Source organism: Malania oleifera, chromosome 12 (assembly GCF_029873635.1).
Source record: "Malania oleifera isolate guangnan ecotype guangnan chromosome 12, ASM2987363v1, whole genome shotgun sequence".
NCBI lineage: Eukaryota > Viridiplantae > Streptophyta > Magnoliopsida > Santalales > Ximeniaceae > Malania > Malania oleifera.
The window spans coordinates 79,042,615-79,057,668 of NC_080428.1; the positions used below are offsets into that span (position 1 = coordinate 79,042,615).

The 15,054-nt window shown below is 33.9% G+C and overlaps 1 protein-coding gene across 7 annotated transcripts; it reads left to right on the top strand.

Annotated features, from left to right (window-relative positions):
- The first annotated feature begins 443 nt into the window (after positions 1 to 443).
- On the top strand, positions 444 to 3,676 carry LOC131144540 (protein PAL OF QUIRKY). Of its 7 annotated transcripts, none has more exons than XM_058093243.1 (5): positions 444 to 880; positions 1,065 to 1,432; positions 1,810 to 1,972; positions 2,147 to 2,228; positions 2,798 to 3,676. In XM_058093243.1, the coding sequence occupies exons 1-3, from the start codon at positions 721 to 723 to the stop codon at positions 1,846 to 1,848; spliced, it is 567 nt and encodes a 188-aa protein (XP_057949226.1). In that variant the 5' UTR covers positions 444 to 720; the 3' UTR covers positions 1,849 to 1,972; positions 2,147 to 2,228; positions 2,798 to 3,676. The 7 variants fall into 7 exon arrangements, with proteins under 7 accessions (XP_057949226.1, XP_057949220.1, XP_057949221.1 ...); XM_058093238.1 differs by having other exon boundaries at positions 575 to 880; positions 1,810 to 1,997; XM_058093242.1 differs by having other exon boundaries at positions 575 to 880; positions 1,810 to 1,997; positions 2,891 to 3,676.
- Positions 3,677 to 15,054: the final 11,378 nt, after the last annotated feature.

Sequence of the window (15,054 nt, forward strand, 5' to 3'; positions counted from 1 at the left end):
TATTCTTTTCAAAGTTTTAAGAAGAAAAAAATAGTAAGAAACTAAATAAGAATGAAATATGGATGGATGTTTAAGGAAGTATGTATAAATGAAAAATATCTAAAATTTAAAGCAAGTTGTCATTTGGTTTATATAATTTTATTATATTTTTTTATTTCAAAATATTAAAAAATATTACAAATCTGTGATCATCACAAGTGAAATAGGAGTACAAGTGATTAGTAATAATCTTGTGAGTTTTACATATAATATTTAATTTTTTTTTATTAGGCCAGTTTGTAATTTTATGAGATTGTACTCCTTTGTATTTTCTCAAAGAAAATATTTATGGACTTGTGGAAAATTAATTTTGTAAGTATCTTAGAGGTGCTCTCCCTTGGGATTGAAATTTTTATTATTTTCCTTGTCATTATAAGAATAATGTTGTATTATTCTTTGAGTTTGGAGGGGCTTTAACAGGTAACCGCCGGCCAATGGTAGAGGAATCTCGCTGACGTGCGGTGGTGGTCCTCTCCTTCTTTTCTTTTCTCTTCTTTTCTTTCTGCGATAAATTAAACCACACGCCTTCTATAAATAAGCCCCCAATGGTACCTTGCATTGGCTTGAACCACCCCTCTCCCTCCCTTCTCCCTCCTCCCAACAATTTCTACTCCGTTTCTCTTTCTCTCCGCAGCTAAACTGGACTCCATTTCCCTCGTCTCCGGGAAACCCCCTAGGACCATGGAGTTTGGAGCCTCCCCCGACGCCGTCAAACCCCCCACCATCAAGTTCCTCTGCAGCTACGGCGGCAAAATCCTCCCGCGCTACCCCGACGGCAAGCTCCGTTACCACGGCGGCGACACCCGCGTCCTCGCCGTCCACCGTTCCGTCTCCTTTTCCGGTTAGTCTCTGCTCCCTTGTTGCGTTTAGTCGTTCATTGTTCTGTTTATTTATTTATTTATTTATTCTGTTAAAGAAAGTAAAATGGTTTGATGTATGTTATGTATTTTGAGGGGTTGATTTGAGATTTGGGAGTGAAATTTATATCTTATGTGATGTGGTGTCCGCTACTGTGCTGTGAACAGAGCTGTTGGTGAAGCTCGGGGATTTGTGTGGGTCGTCGGTGAGCCTGAGGTGTCAGCTGCCGACGGAAGATCTGGACGCCTTGGTGTCCATCACCTCCGATGAGGACCTCGCCAATCTCATCGAGGAGTACGATCGCGCTGCCTCAATTTCATCGGCGACCTCCTCGTCTATAAAGATCAGAGCCTTCCTCTCTCCGCCCAAATCGCTCAAAAAAATCTCCCCTCCCCCTTCCTCGGCCCCTTCGTCGAAGTCGTCGGTTGCTTCCGCCTCGAGGTTCCCGGCGCCGGCGGCCGATCCAAGATTCCGTCAGGTCTTCCCCCGGCCGGTGGTATTTCCCCTCTGCTTCGAGAAGTCCTCAGCCGGGAAGGTTCCTCACTATGCCTATCATGCTCATGGAAATAACCCTAGCCACATCTACCTTATTCACAACGGCAACCACTGGCAATAGCCTCTAAATTTGACGAGCCAGGACTAAGATCTTCATATATATGAACATATATATTTAAAAAAAATGAAAAATACTACCAATAGGAAAATGAAATGGTGAAGATCGATCGAACAAATCCAGGAAGAACGAAGTCGCTCTGTTATGTAATTCATGGGACTGTAAATCGTCAGCTTGGATTGATATGATCCCTTTGCCATTAATGAATTTTCAGTCTTTTGAATTCAAATGTGTTGATGATGGTGAGTTTATGTTCGTCCATTATTTTTGAGCTGTGGACGCCGTTGTTGTTGTTGCAGGTCATTTCTGCTTCTTTGATTCCGTTATCGTTCCGTTAGGGTTCCGGTATTCCCCTCCGTCTTTGTACACCGTTGTAACGAACCGTAATAACCAGTGCCAACCATTTTCCGTAAAATTCGCTTCAGGCGCCACGTCACTCCGTTACCATTGCGTTACGCCCGTGTACGTTGCTTCCACGTGGCTTGATGTATATAGGCCTTTTTTTCCCCTATTTTTTCCCATTTATCTGTTTTGTTTTGTTTTATTTTATTTTTAAAATTTTCAAATTCCGTTTAGTCTTATTTGTTTTTTTTTTTTTCTAAATTTTCTAATGCATGATTTTTTGGTGATTTGCAGGTAAATCATGGGATTAGAATCGGCTCAAAGATGACAGTAAATTATTTCTAACTGCATGTTCACGGCAACTCTCAATTTCTAAGTAAGTATATCTTATCCTTTTTCATTTTTGTATTGTCTTTGAAAATTTTCATTCATTGTGTTTCAGTAAAATTTTGGAGAAGCTTTTGCAAATGTTTCCAAAAAAAGATTTTGTGAATGAAATAATCCATTTAGATCTATTCAATTGTGAAAAATTAGACACCTTTTCTTTTTGATTATATTTAAGTTTTTATTTAAATATTCAAAATTTTAAAATAAGATGATATATTTATAATTTTTTAAAATTAATAATTAAAATTATTTCCAACTCCTAAATAAACCCTAAATTTTGATGATTTATTTTTTGGGTGTTCACATTCTGTAAGCCAAATCCTACAACTTAAATGTAACATTTTAATGATAAAAAAAAAAAAAGTAATGAAATGAACGTGAGAATAACGGATATGCTTTCAAGCATTAACTGGCATGGGGCCATCAACCCTGATTTGTTTATTTGTTTGTTAATGGATTGTGTATTGACGTGGCAACTATGAGATGCAAGTTGTAGTAGAAGCCTCAAAATTCAAACTTGAGAAAAGGGCTGAGAAATTTATTACTCTTGAGATGCAGGGTGTCGTAGAAGCCTCAAAATTCAAACTTGAGAAAAGGGCTGAGAAATTTATTTACTCTATTTTTTTTTTTTTATATCACCGGTGTCCTCAGTCGGCATCTATCAGATTACAACACAGCTAAGATTATTCCCGCGCCCCGTGAAACTAGCTCCACAGCACCACGAGTGTATAAATTCAGGAACCGAGGGGAAACTCGAACTCGAGAGGCACATAGGCTGACCTCGTGAGAGGCACACCCACTGGACGAGTTTACCACATGAGACATGCCCTGGGGCGATTTATTTACTCTATTTGAAGTGAGGGATGGGGGTGGAGGTGGAAATAGATATTCAATCCCTTACTTTGTCTCTGTGTATCCCAATTTAATGCTGTATAATGATATCTTTGTATTTTGGCAGCTTGATTTTTCAAGTTGGTTATAGGAGGAGGAGGAGGAGGGGAAGAAGAAGGCATCAGTGATTTTTTCTTTTTGGGACACAAATGTTGATGTGTGGTGTGGTGTGGTGGTTTTGACCGAATTCGGCTGGACCCAATGGTGCTTCTCTACCAGTCTACACCACAACCAAAGCAAAACACAACAAAACAGGGAGGAGGACAGAGCAGAAATTCCTAAACTAATAAAAGGGGGGAGTTAAAATTGGTATTATTGAAAAGGAAAGGAGATGGGGAAGTGTTCCGATGAGGACTGTGAAGGAAATTATTAATGAAGCCGAGGAGGGGAGGGGGCTCCACTTAATGGTGGTTCGCTATACAACCGAGCTGCACACGTGGAGACTTTTTCACAAACAGAAAAGATTTGTTACATATTGGTTGAATAAAAACGAAAAAAAAAAAAAAGGAATAAAAGAATATACAGCAATAGTAAATTAATTACAAAGATTCTGACGTCGACTGTTTGTGAAAAAACCTCCTTATGTGCAGCTGGATTGTATAGCTTAATAATGAGTTTTTTTCCATTTTATTTCTTTTTTTTTAAATATATTAAATAATATCTTTTTTGGGAAAATATTTTTCGGAATAACCCTGACGTAATCTCGCTACTTAGAGTAGCAAGATTTGTCACATGTCATTTTCATAAAAAAAATTATGTAATATATTTAAAAAAAAAAAGAAAAATTCAGGAAATAAAATATTCTGCGTAATAAATCAGAAAATAATTTATTACGCAGAATAATTTATTTCCTGATTTATCATTTTTTTAAAAAATATATTGAAAAAATTTATTGTATAATAAATTGAAAATTTGCACTTTATTTTAAATTACCAATTTTAATTGTACCTGAAATTTATATATATATATATATATATATATATATATATATTGACACAACAAATATTATTTAGAGTGACACAACAAATATTGACACAACATATATACACGGACAGTTTGTTAAAGGGATAGAAAATATAAAGTTCAAAAATATTATTTATTTTTAAAAAATATTTAAAAATAATAATATATATGTAGAGTTTGAAATTTAAATTATGAATATGATTTTTATGTATTTGTACAAAAAATAAATATTTTTTTTATAATTTTACCCAAATTTAAATTTGACTCTCGAATTCAAATTCTCAAATATAATTTTTTTATTTTAATTATTAACTGATTTTTTATGATCGATGAATAAAAAAAATCAAAGTAAAAAGTTAATTTTTTTTAAGAAACAAAAAAAAAAAAGTGTGTTGGCTTTTTTGAGGTTAAATATTCTTAAGTCAAAAATTTGTGTAATTAATGTATTTATTTGTGGATTTTAATTATGTGGGATACTCTTTCTAAGACTACTTCTTAGGTGTTTCCACTTATTGTTTTGTTTAATTAATAAAAAAAAAAATGAGAGAAGATTAAGATATGATAATTATGTATATATTTATTATTCAAAATAAAGATGAATTATCTTTATTATAAAAGATGATAAAAAAAAAAATGTTAAAGACTTGCTTAGTTGTGGAAGATATTTTTTATTTTCTAATATTTAAAATTTTAAAAAGTTATAAAAATTTAGCTTTTTTAAAAAAATATTTTGAATATACATATAAAAAAGGTATAGAATTGGGTGTAAATACCTAGAAAATATAATAAATAAAAGAAATTGAAAAAAATAAATTTTTGGCTGAGAAAGGAGAAAAATCGGCGACGATTTTCTGGAGAGGAGAGAAAATCGGTGATAGTTTTGGGGATTTGTTGCGGGACGGTAAATAAAAATCATTTCAAACTCTAAATAATTCTCTTTATATTTTGTTAATTTATTATTTATTAAATATAATTCAGCCTAATTATCAACAAGACATTTAAACTATGATCATTTGTTAGCAATTTTTAAAAATTAAATTGTGGTATCCAAAATAATATGTGAATCGCTTTAGTTTAAAATTTTAAACAGATATTACTTTTGAGATTTAGTGAAAAATATAAAAATATATATTTTAAAATTTTGAGATTTGTTCAAAAAAATATATATTTATTTTTATATTTAATATGAAAATATATATTTTTAAAAAATTATTCTGAGCAATCAATTCTTCTGCGTAATAAATCGGAAAATAATTTATTATGTAGGATAATTTAATTTCTGATTTATTATCTTTTAAAAATATATATTAAATAATATATTTTTTTATGAAAATGATACGTGACAAATCTCGCTACTCTAAGTAGCGAGATTACGTCAGGATTATTCTAAGAAATATTTTTTCAGAAAAATATTATTTAATATATTTAAAAAATAAAGGGTTAAAACTGGAAAAAACTCGCTTGATAATCCCCACTGCAGCTGGAATTTGAATGACCCAACCAGAAGAAGTTTAAATGTGTTTTAGTACCAAAAAGCAACCTCGGGGAAAAAAGAAGGTGAGAGTAAGGACTCTTTCCGTCCGTAAAGTGATGAAGGTCAGGAGAGAGAGCCGGAGAGAGAGAGAGGGGGAGCCGGGAAGGAGAGGGAAGCCCTGTGATTTGCTGATATAGGATTAAGAGATGATGAATCATAATTTATCACCAACCCCCAATTAATACTAAAGCAAAAATCTGAGAGAGAGAGAGAGAGAGAACACAAAAGAGGGAAGGAATGGAGGAAGAATAGATTGATTAAAATGGGTCGGAAGATATGAGAGGTGAAGAGAAGAAAGGGCAGAGGGGAGTTGATGGCGAGATTCGGCCCCCACCGGTAATGGTTGGATGGATGTTTTTCGAGCATTAATAGGCAAAATAGTCCAAGCAAGCTGCTCTCCTCCTAGTCCTTCTCCAAGAAGCATCCACGCGCGGTGCAGCCAGCCAATTTGCTTGCAGACAATATAAAGAAGAAGACTGCACATTCAGAAAAAAAATTCAATGCCGGCCCCAATCAACTCCATACACAAGAAAATTTTTATATGTAGAGGTTCCTTGAACAATTCAATATGATGTGAAATAGGGAGATTAGCAAGCAGCTGCTTTTTGCAGTCGACTCCTTTTCCTTTTGCAGGATTTTTTGCTGTGTTTATTGGAAAGTTTCTTCTTTTGAATGATTATGTATATATATTCTTTTTCTTTGGTTGAAATTTTGAGAATGGAAACCTGAATTCATTAGTTTAAAAAAAGTAAAAAAGAGAAATAAACAATAGTCCATGACTATGAGAAGCCATGGGAAAAAAAATTGCGTGTATGAGAATGTATATTTTGCCCACTTAATATTTCTCACAAAAGTAAGACGTACGCTCAGTTAAAAGATAATTTAGACGCCCCATCTCGGTATGGATGATATAAGGGCTTGGCCTGGTCCAATATGTTACGATCCTTTTACTGGGTTTTTGACTTTTGTGGTCAATGGGCCTGCCTATACTGGATTTGGATATCTAGGACTAATGCCCAATTCCCAACCAATGTGTGGTGTGCTCAAACGGATTTATGACCAAAACTTCATTTGGTCCTAGAACTTGAAGGGCATCAGCAATTATTGCAGTGAACCTTAAATTTATATTTAAGTATATTTTAATAAATTTTAATATAATTTTATATTATTTTTTATTCAAATCAAATACAAATTTAAATTTAAAGTCTATTCAAATATAAGATAAATTTATACTTGACAAAAAATTATTTTTTCTTTTATAGTCTAACTAACTATACATAGCAATGATCACAAATTTTTACGTCTTTAAATTTAGATTTGTATGAATTCAGAGAAACTATATATCTTTTATTGCATTTGTACGATCTGCGGAAACTGACTGAATCAAAAGAAAACAAGAAGAAGGACTTCTATTATATTGTCATGGGAATTGCTAAAAGTATGTACACACGCAATACATACATCCATATGCATGTAGTAATGTTATATATAGAACAATGTGAAAACCTCATATGCCCCCTCAAACACTATATACTAAAATAATGTATCAGCATATAATAGTACTACTAAAAGCGATTCATTTTAGTTTTATATCATCTTCTTAAAATAAACTATTAAATCCACTTGTATTGCCATAGAAAGCCAAACAAAAAGGTGCTTGCTTGTAACTATGAATATTGAGCATAACTAAATAAAAAATATATAAAACAAGTTCTGCTAGATTTTACTTAGATATTAATTCTTAGAACTCTTTGAAATATTTCAACCAAACAAACTTATATAGTAAACAAAAGTCTCCTTTAGGGATTCCTCATTTTATTTTCTCTAAAATTTTAAAAATATAAGCCTTTAAATTAATTTTTTTTTTTTAAATAAAGAAAAAATGAGAGTATTATATAGAAATTTAAACATTTAAACTCTTCCAGTGATGCACTTAATGTTCTAATCTTTTTACACATAGTTGATCCCAAATTCAGGTAAAGCAGGACAATTGCATTAGGTAGCTGACAATTAGTATAAAACTTGTCAAATTACTATGATATGAATCTTTAATGAATGCTCGTTGGGACATTCTCTACCAGCAATGTGTTGCACTTACACTACTTGAATGTAGTGAAAAGTGGGTAAGGGTTGGTTAGGTCGTCGCCTCGAAGCGGCGCATTATATTAGCACGAAGGTACAGTTTCAAATATGTGAGAGTTCCAATCATCATCCTGGACATGGGTGGGTAAATAAATTAATTCAATAGACTAAGATTAAATTAGCAACTTGCAATATAAGGATTCTTATGGGTAAAAGTATGAAAATTGTGGATATAATGATTGGAATAAAAATTAATATAATTTTTTTTCAAGAGACTACGTGCATGGAGTGAAAGTTAGAGAAATTGATAAATCGGAATTTAAACTTTGGTATACTAGAAAAGAAAATCATAAATTGAGATAGGAATTATTTCTAAAAAAAACATAACAGATAGCATTATAGATGTAAAAAGAGTAGGATAAAATTATAAAAATCAAGATGATTTTAGGCCAAGATATAATAAATATTATTAGTGCTTATGTTCCTCAAGTAGGCCTAGCGGAAAATCTTAAGAGATAATTTTGGGAATATATGGATAGTATTATGCAAGGCAATCAGGGACTGAGAAATATTCATAGCCGCAGATATGAATGGACATGTTAGAAGAGATAATAAAGGTTATGAGATGATATACGGAGGATATGGATATGGAGACAAAAATGAGGCTGAGGACATGATCTTGGATTTCTCTATGTAATATGAATTTATTATAATGAATTCTTCCTTTAAGAAAAGAGAAGAATACTTAATAACCTTCAAAAGTGGACAAAATAAAAGTGAAAATAGATTTTTTTTTTTTTTTTAACTATGAGGGTAGGTCGTTTAACATGTAAGGATTGTAAAGTTATCTCAAGTGAAAGTTTAATCACACAACATAAAGTTTTAGTGTTAGATATATGTATTAAAAAATGAAAAGAGAAATGATAAAATAAAACTATATAAGAGAACTAGGTACTGGAACCTAAACAAAAATAAATAAATTTAAAGATAAAATGATCAAATATGGCGACTAGACTATAGAGAATGATACAGATACAAATACTCTTTGAAGTAAGAAAGTTAGTTCTATTAAAAAGATAGAAAAATAGATTTTAGGTTAATTAAGAGGAAGATTCTCGAATAGCAAGGAAATTTGGTGGTTGGATAAAATTGTCCAAAAAATCGTAAAGATAAAAATAATTTAGTATAAAACATGACAAATATGTAAAAACATGGATAACTTTGAAAAAATATAAAGAAGCAAGCAAAGATGCAAAAAAAGGTCGTTAGTGAAGTTAACATAGATCATTTAATAATTTCTATGATAGTAGTTATAAAAGAAGGGAAAATAGATATATTTAAACTTATTAAAGTTAGAGAAAGAAAGAGTAAGAACATAGGTAATGTAAAATGTATAAGAAGTGAAGATAATAGCGTCTTGGTTAAGAAAGAAGATATAAAAGAAATATGGCAAAATTACTTTAGTAAGCTATTTAATGAAAACCAAATAGAAGACTTAAACTTAAAATTGATTAATGAAGAAAAAACTAAAAATTTGAGATTTATTCATAAGATTAGAGCTAATGAAGTTAAGTTTGCGCAAACAAAATATATATGAAAAATGAAAAAATTATAGGATTGGATAACATGCTAATTTAAGTTTGAAAATGCTTAAGTCATAGCGTAATTGTATGATTAACTAATTTATTTAACATAGTTATAAAAAACTAAAAAAAATGTTAGATGAATGAAAGAAAGACACTTTAATACCTATATACAACAATAAAATAGATATTAAAAATTGTAGCAAATATTGTGAAATTAAACTTATGAATCATACGATGAAACTGTAGAAAAATGTATCGTTGAATAAAGATTAAAGTTAGAAACTAAGGTCTCAAAAATTAATTTGATTTTATACTTGAGAGATCTACTACAAACGTTATATATCTTTTAAGAAGGTTAATGGGAAAATTTAGGGAAAAAAAGTGGGACTTGCATATGGTATTTATTGACTTAGAAAAACATATGATAGAGTACTTAGGAAAATTCTATGGTAGGTTTTAGGGGAAAAAAATATATATATGTAGTAGGTATATTGATGTCATTAAGGATATATACAATGGAGTAACAACTAATGTCAAGACTATAAGTGGAGAGAATAGAATTTTCTATCATAATAAGTGTACATAAAAAATTTGCTTAATGCTCTTATCTTTTTGCTTTAGTGAAGGATCATTTGATTAGGAGTATCAAAAATGAAGTTCTGTGATATATTTTGTTTGTAGATGATATTGTATTGATTGATGAAACTATGGTTGAAGTAAAGTCTAAGTTAAAATTATGGAAAGAAACTTTATAATTTAAAGGTTTTAAGATAAATAAAAATAAGACAAAATATATAAAATATAATTTCAGTAATAGTGGGAGGAATATTGGAGACAAAATTGAACTTGATAATGAAAAAATAAATAGTACCAGTAGATTTCAATACCATGAATTTATTATGCAGTTAAAGAAAAAATTGAAGAGGATATAATGTATAGAATTAAAGTAGGTTGGGTGAAACTGAAAAGTATTTCAAGTGTGCTTTGTGATCATAAAATATTCTTAAAATTAAAAAGAAAGTTTTATAGGAAGACTATAAGACCAGTTATGCTATATAGATAAAAATGTTAAGTGATTTAAAAAGAAGATACCAAAAATGTAAATGTTACTCAGATAAGAATGTTTAGATTGATAAGGGGTATAACATTGAAAGATAAACTAAAGAATGAACATATTCGCGGTTAGACTTACCTTTTATAAAAGATAAGATAAGGGGGAGACAACTTAAATGGTTTTAACACTTACAACATAGGTCATGTAATGTGTAACGACCTGCTCCTTTTTCACATAATTTTTTTTATATATAAATAAATTATCATCACATCATACATCCCAACTCAGCAGGTCACAATCAATCTGGGCCCGTGGGCACCAGGGATATAACAAAACATACAGCAGAAGCCAACGCAGCAGAAAGTATAAAATCATATACATCTCATCATAATGTGCATAACACATACCAGAGTCACTACAATTACTATCTCACAGTATATACATCTTAAAAATGAAATCTAGGGACAATCCCCCACAAAACCTAACTGACCCTACCAAAAACTTACCCTTCCAAAGAGGGCAAACAACTGATCTAGATCAGCGGGGCTTTTCCCGCTCTCCTATCAGGGGCTCCTGAAAAATGTATAAGATTTAGGGGTGAGACACATCTCAGTAAGGGAAATAAACTAATACCAGTGTGTGGCAACATGAGTATTCTGTGTTCTACATGTACCATACATAACATATTCAATACTGTTTATCAAATATGGAAAAATATATGCATATCAACACATAGCAGAATATACTGTATTTTCATAAACATATCTCATCTCATACACTAATAATAACATAAAACAATCCTGGTAGGTTAGCTGGCTGTTGTCATGTATTACCCCCACATGACTGGGTTGTGTGGCCCAAAGGCGGGACCTGACAATGGTTGGCCGACCATTGCCAAGTCAAACAGTAGTCTGTAGGTCCGATGGGTCTACCCAGACTGGTCCGTACACCAGGGGCGATAACAGCACACTTATTGAAAATAACCACATCGACCATCCAATCTCACACCACTCCGTACAGCGGCGTTAATACAGATATCATGATCACGAGGACCATGGACACATAGCAACGGTACCGTGCAAGTGCTAGCCTAGACCAAGCCAACCAGGTTCTGATATCATATACATATACTAAAACCGTGATACATAAATATCTCATATCATTTATTTTCACATCAATCATATCATTTCACATATATACGTGTATCATGAAAATCATCGGCCCGTACGCCGGTATTACACATTTTAACATAGCACGGCCCGTACGCCGGCAAATCACATAACACAGCCCGTACACTGGCAAACCACATAGCACGGTCCGTACGCCCGCAAATCACATAGCACAGCCCGTACGCTGGCAAATCACATAGCACGGCCCATACGCCGGCAAATCTCATCCACATAGCACGGCCCATACGCCGGTAAATCACATATACATATAAAAATATCTCGGCCCGTACGCCGGTTTTCCATCATAGAAATCCATATCGTCCCCATTCCAAAAAAAAAAACAGTATTTCACAACATTTTTATACTCATGCCACACTAAACAAATTTTCTACGTATTCAACATATAATCATTTAAACAGTATTTTCCAAATATAAATCATATATATAAATATATTTATTTTTCCTGAAACCAGATGCTATATATATATACATACATTTTCTCAAAACAAAACTAACTTAGTTTATCTCCTTACCTGATTCCTGAAAAGCCCCTAAGAAAATCTCTCCCGTACCCATAAGGTTCTCAACTCAATACCCTGAAAATGAAAACTCGCAGAATTAAAGTTTAGTATTTTCGTACGTACAATATTTTCTATAACTACCACTAAGTCAAATTCGACTTAAAAAGTCTTACCTCAACTTAGGGATGATTACCAACGTTCCCAATCAATACCCTGGAACTGAAAATTTTCAGTACTAAAGTTCAGTATTTTTATGCGTATATTACTTTCTTCAACTGTCAAAAATCCAAATATTGAATATAAAGCCTTACCTTGGATTTGGGATGAAATCCAACTTCGTTTTCCTGACGATTCGTTCCGGCAGACTTGTAGAGAACTTCGCCAGGAGGGTTGTGGTGGTTTCGGTTTGTCGATCCGGCGTAAAACTAGCCCGAAATCGAAGAGAGAGAGAGTCGTAGGAGAGAGAGAGAGAGAGAGAGAGAGAGAGAGAGAGAGAGAGAATGAACTCACATCCACCAAAAATCCAATTAAATTTGGATTTTACTTTCAAAGCTTCTTAAAGAAGCTTGTGTTAATTTAATAATATATATATATAATAAACCTTAAGTAAAGTAAAGTAAAGCTTCTTTAAGAAGCTTTCATACCTTTTATATATATATATATATACACACACACACACACACATACACACATATATATATATACATGCTTTAATATTTATATATATATATATATATTTGTTCCTTATCATACTGTTCATTTTACTTATTAATTTAATTAATTAATTTTATTTTATTATTTTATTATTATTATTATTATTATATTATTTTTTTTTTCCGATTACTACATTCCTCCCCCCTTAAAAGAATTTCGTCCTCGAAATTTACTGTTTCCGTACTCGCCATCCTTTAATTAGGAAAAAGGGTCTACTCATTTTATTACCTATCCTTACTTATGGCGGAGGAATACCGTGGTTACATCTCGAGTCTTGGAAGATTACATATACAAAAGAAAACCATTCTCCCAAAACTAAAGTACTACACTATTCAACCATTACATGTACCTGCAACAGAAAACTACTTAACTATTTACATTTATTCACTCAGACTTCTTGAAATAAATGCAGATACCTCTGCTTCATCTGCTCCTCAGACTCCCAAGAAGCCTCTTCTACTGCATGATTCCTCTACAAGACTTTTACTTGAGGAATCATCCTGTTACGTAGCTCTTGCACTTTCCTATCCAGAATCTGTATTGGTACCTCCTCATATCCCAGTGAATCACTAAGCTCCAACTCATCATAATTGGTGACATGAGAAGGGTCTGGGACGTATTTCCTCAACATAGCAACATGAAATACGTTGTGAATCCTGGACAATACAGGTGGCAAAGCTAGCCTGTAGGCTACCGGTCCCACTTTATCTAGAATCTCAAATGGACCGATAAACCTAGGACTAAGTTTACCCTTCCTCCCAAATCGCATAACCCCTTTCATCGGAGTTATCTTCAAAAATACGTGATCACCTACATCAAACTCTAAATTCCTGCGGTGATGGTCGGCATAACTCTTCTGTCGACTCTGAGCTGCACTGATTCTGTCCCTGATAAGACGAACTTTATCACATGCCTGCTGAACTAGCTCTGGCCCCACTACTCGCCGCTCACCCACTTCATCCCAGAACAAAGGAGAACGACATCTCCTATCGTACAGAGCCTCAAATGGTGCCATGCCAATGCTAGACTGATAACTATTATTATACGCAAATTCTACTAATGGCATGAACTGAGTCCAACTACCCCCAAAGTCTAGTACACACGCTCTGAGCATGTCCTCTAATATCTGTATCGTCCTCTCAGTCTGCCCGTCTGACTGAGGATGGAATGCCGTACTAAACGATAACTAAGACCCCAGAGCCTCCTGCAAACTCCTCCAAAATCGTGATGTGAATCGTGGGTCTCGATCCGATACAATAGATACAGGCACCCCATGAGAACGTACTATCTCCTGAATGTAAATCTCCGCTAAACGGCTGAGGAAGTAGCTGATCTTGATGGGAATAAAGTGGGCGGTCTTCGTCAATCGATCAACAATCACCCAGATGGCATTATGACCATGTAACGTCGTCGGCAGTCCTGACACGAAGTCCATCGATATGTGATCCCACTTCCACTCCGGGATGAATAACGGCTGCAACTGCCCTGCCGGTCTCTGGTGCTCAGCCTTTACCTGCTGGCACGTCAAACACTGTGCTACATACTTAGCAATCTCTCTCTTCATACCACTCCACCAGTATGACTCTCGCAGATCTCTGTACATCTTCGTACTACCGGGATGAACTGTATACAAAGATCTGTGAGCCTCCTCTAGAATAGTCTTCCTGATCTCAGTATCGACAGGAACACATAATCTGGAACGGAACTGCAAAGCTCCATCATCTGCGATACTGAACTCCTCCCCCTGCCCACTCTGTACTCTGTCTATCACCTTCACTAGCTCTGGATGTTCCTTCTGGGCAGCTTTAATTCTCTCATATAGGGTAGGCTGTACCACTAGGCTGGCAATACATACTGGGAGATCACTCTCCACCAACTCTATGCTGAGTCTCTCCAGATCCATTATGATCGGATGCTGGATCCCCATAGCCGCCAACACTGGCTCCCTGGATTTCCTGCTCAACGCATCAGCTACCACGTTTGCTTTCCCTGGGTGATAAATGATGGTACAATCAAAATCCTTAATCAGCTCTAACCACCTTCTCTGCCTCATATTCAGTTCTTTCTGCGTAAAGAAATACTTCAAACTTTTATGGTCAGAGAAGATCTCACACTGCTCACCGTACAGGTAATGCCTCCAAATCTTCAGTGCGTGTACCACTGCAGCCAACTCAAGATCATGGGTAGGGTAGTTTTTCTCATATTCTTTCAATTGCCTGGATGCATACGCCACTACCCTACCATGCTGCATTAATACACAGCCAAGTCCCTTCAAAGACGCATCACTGTAAATGGTATACC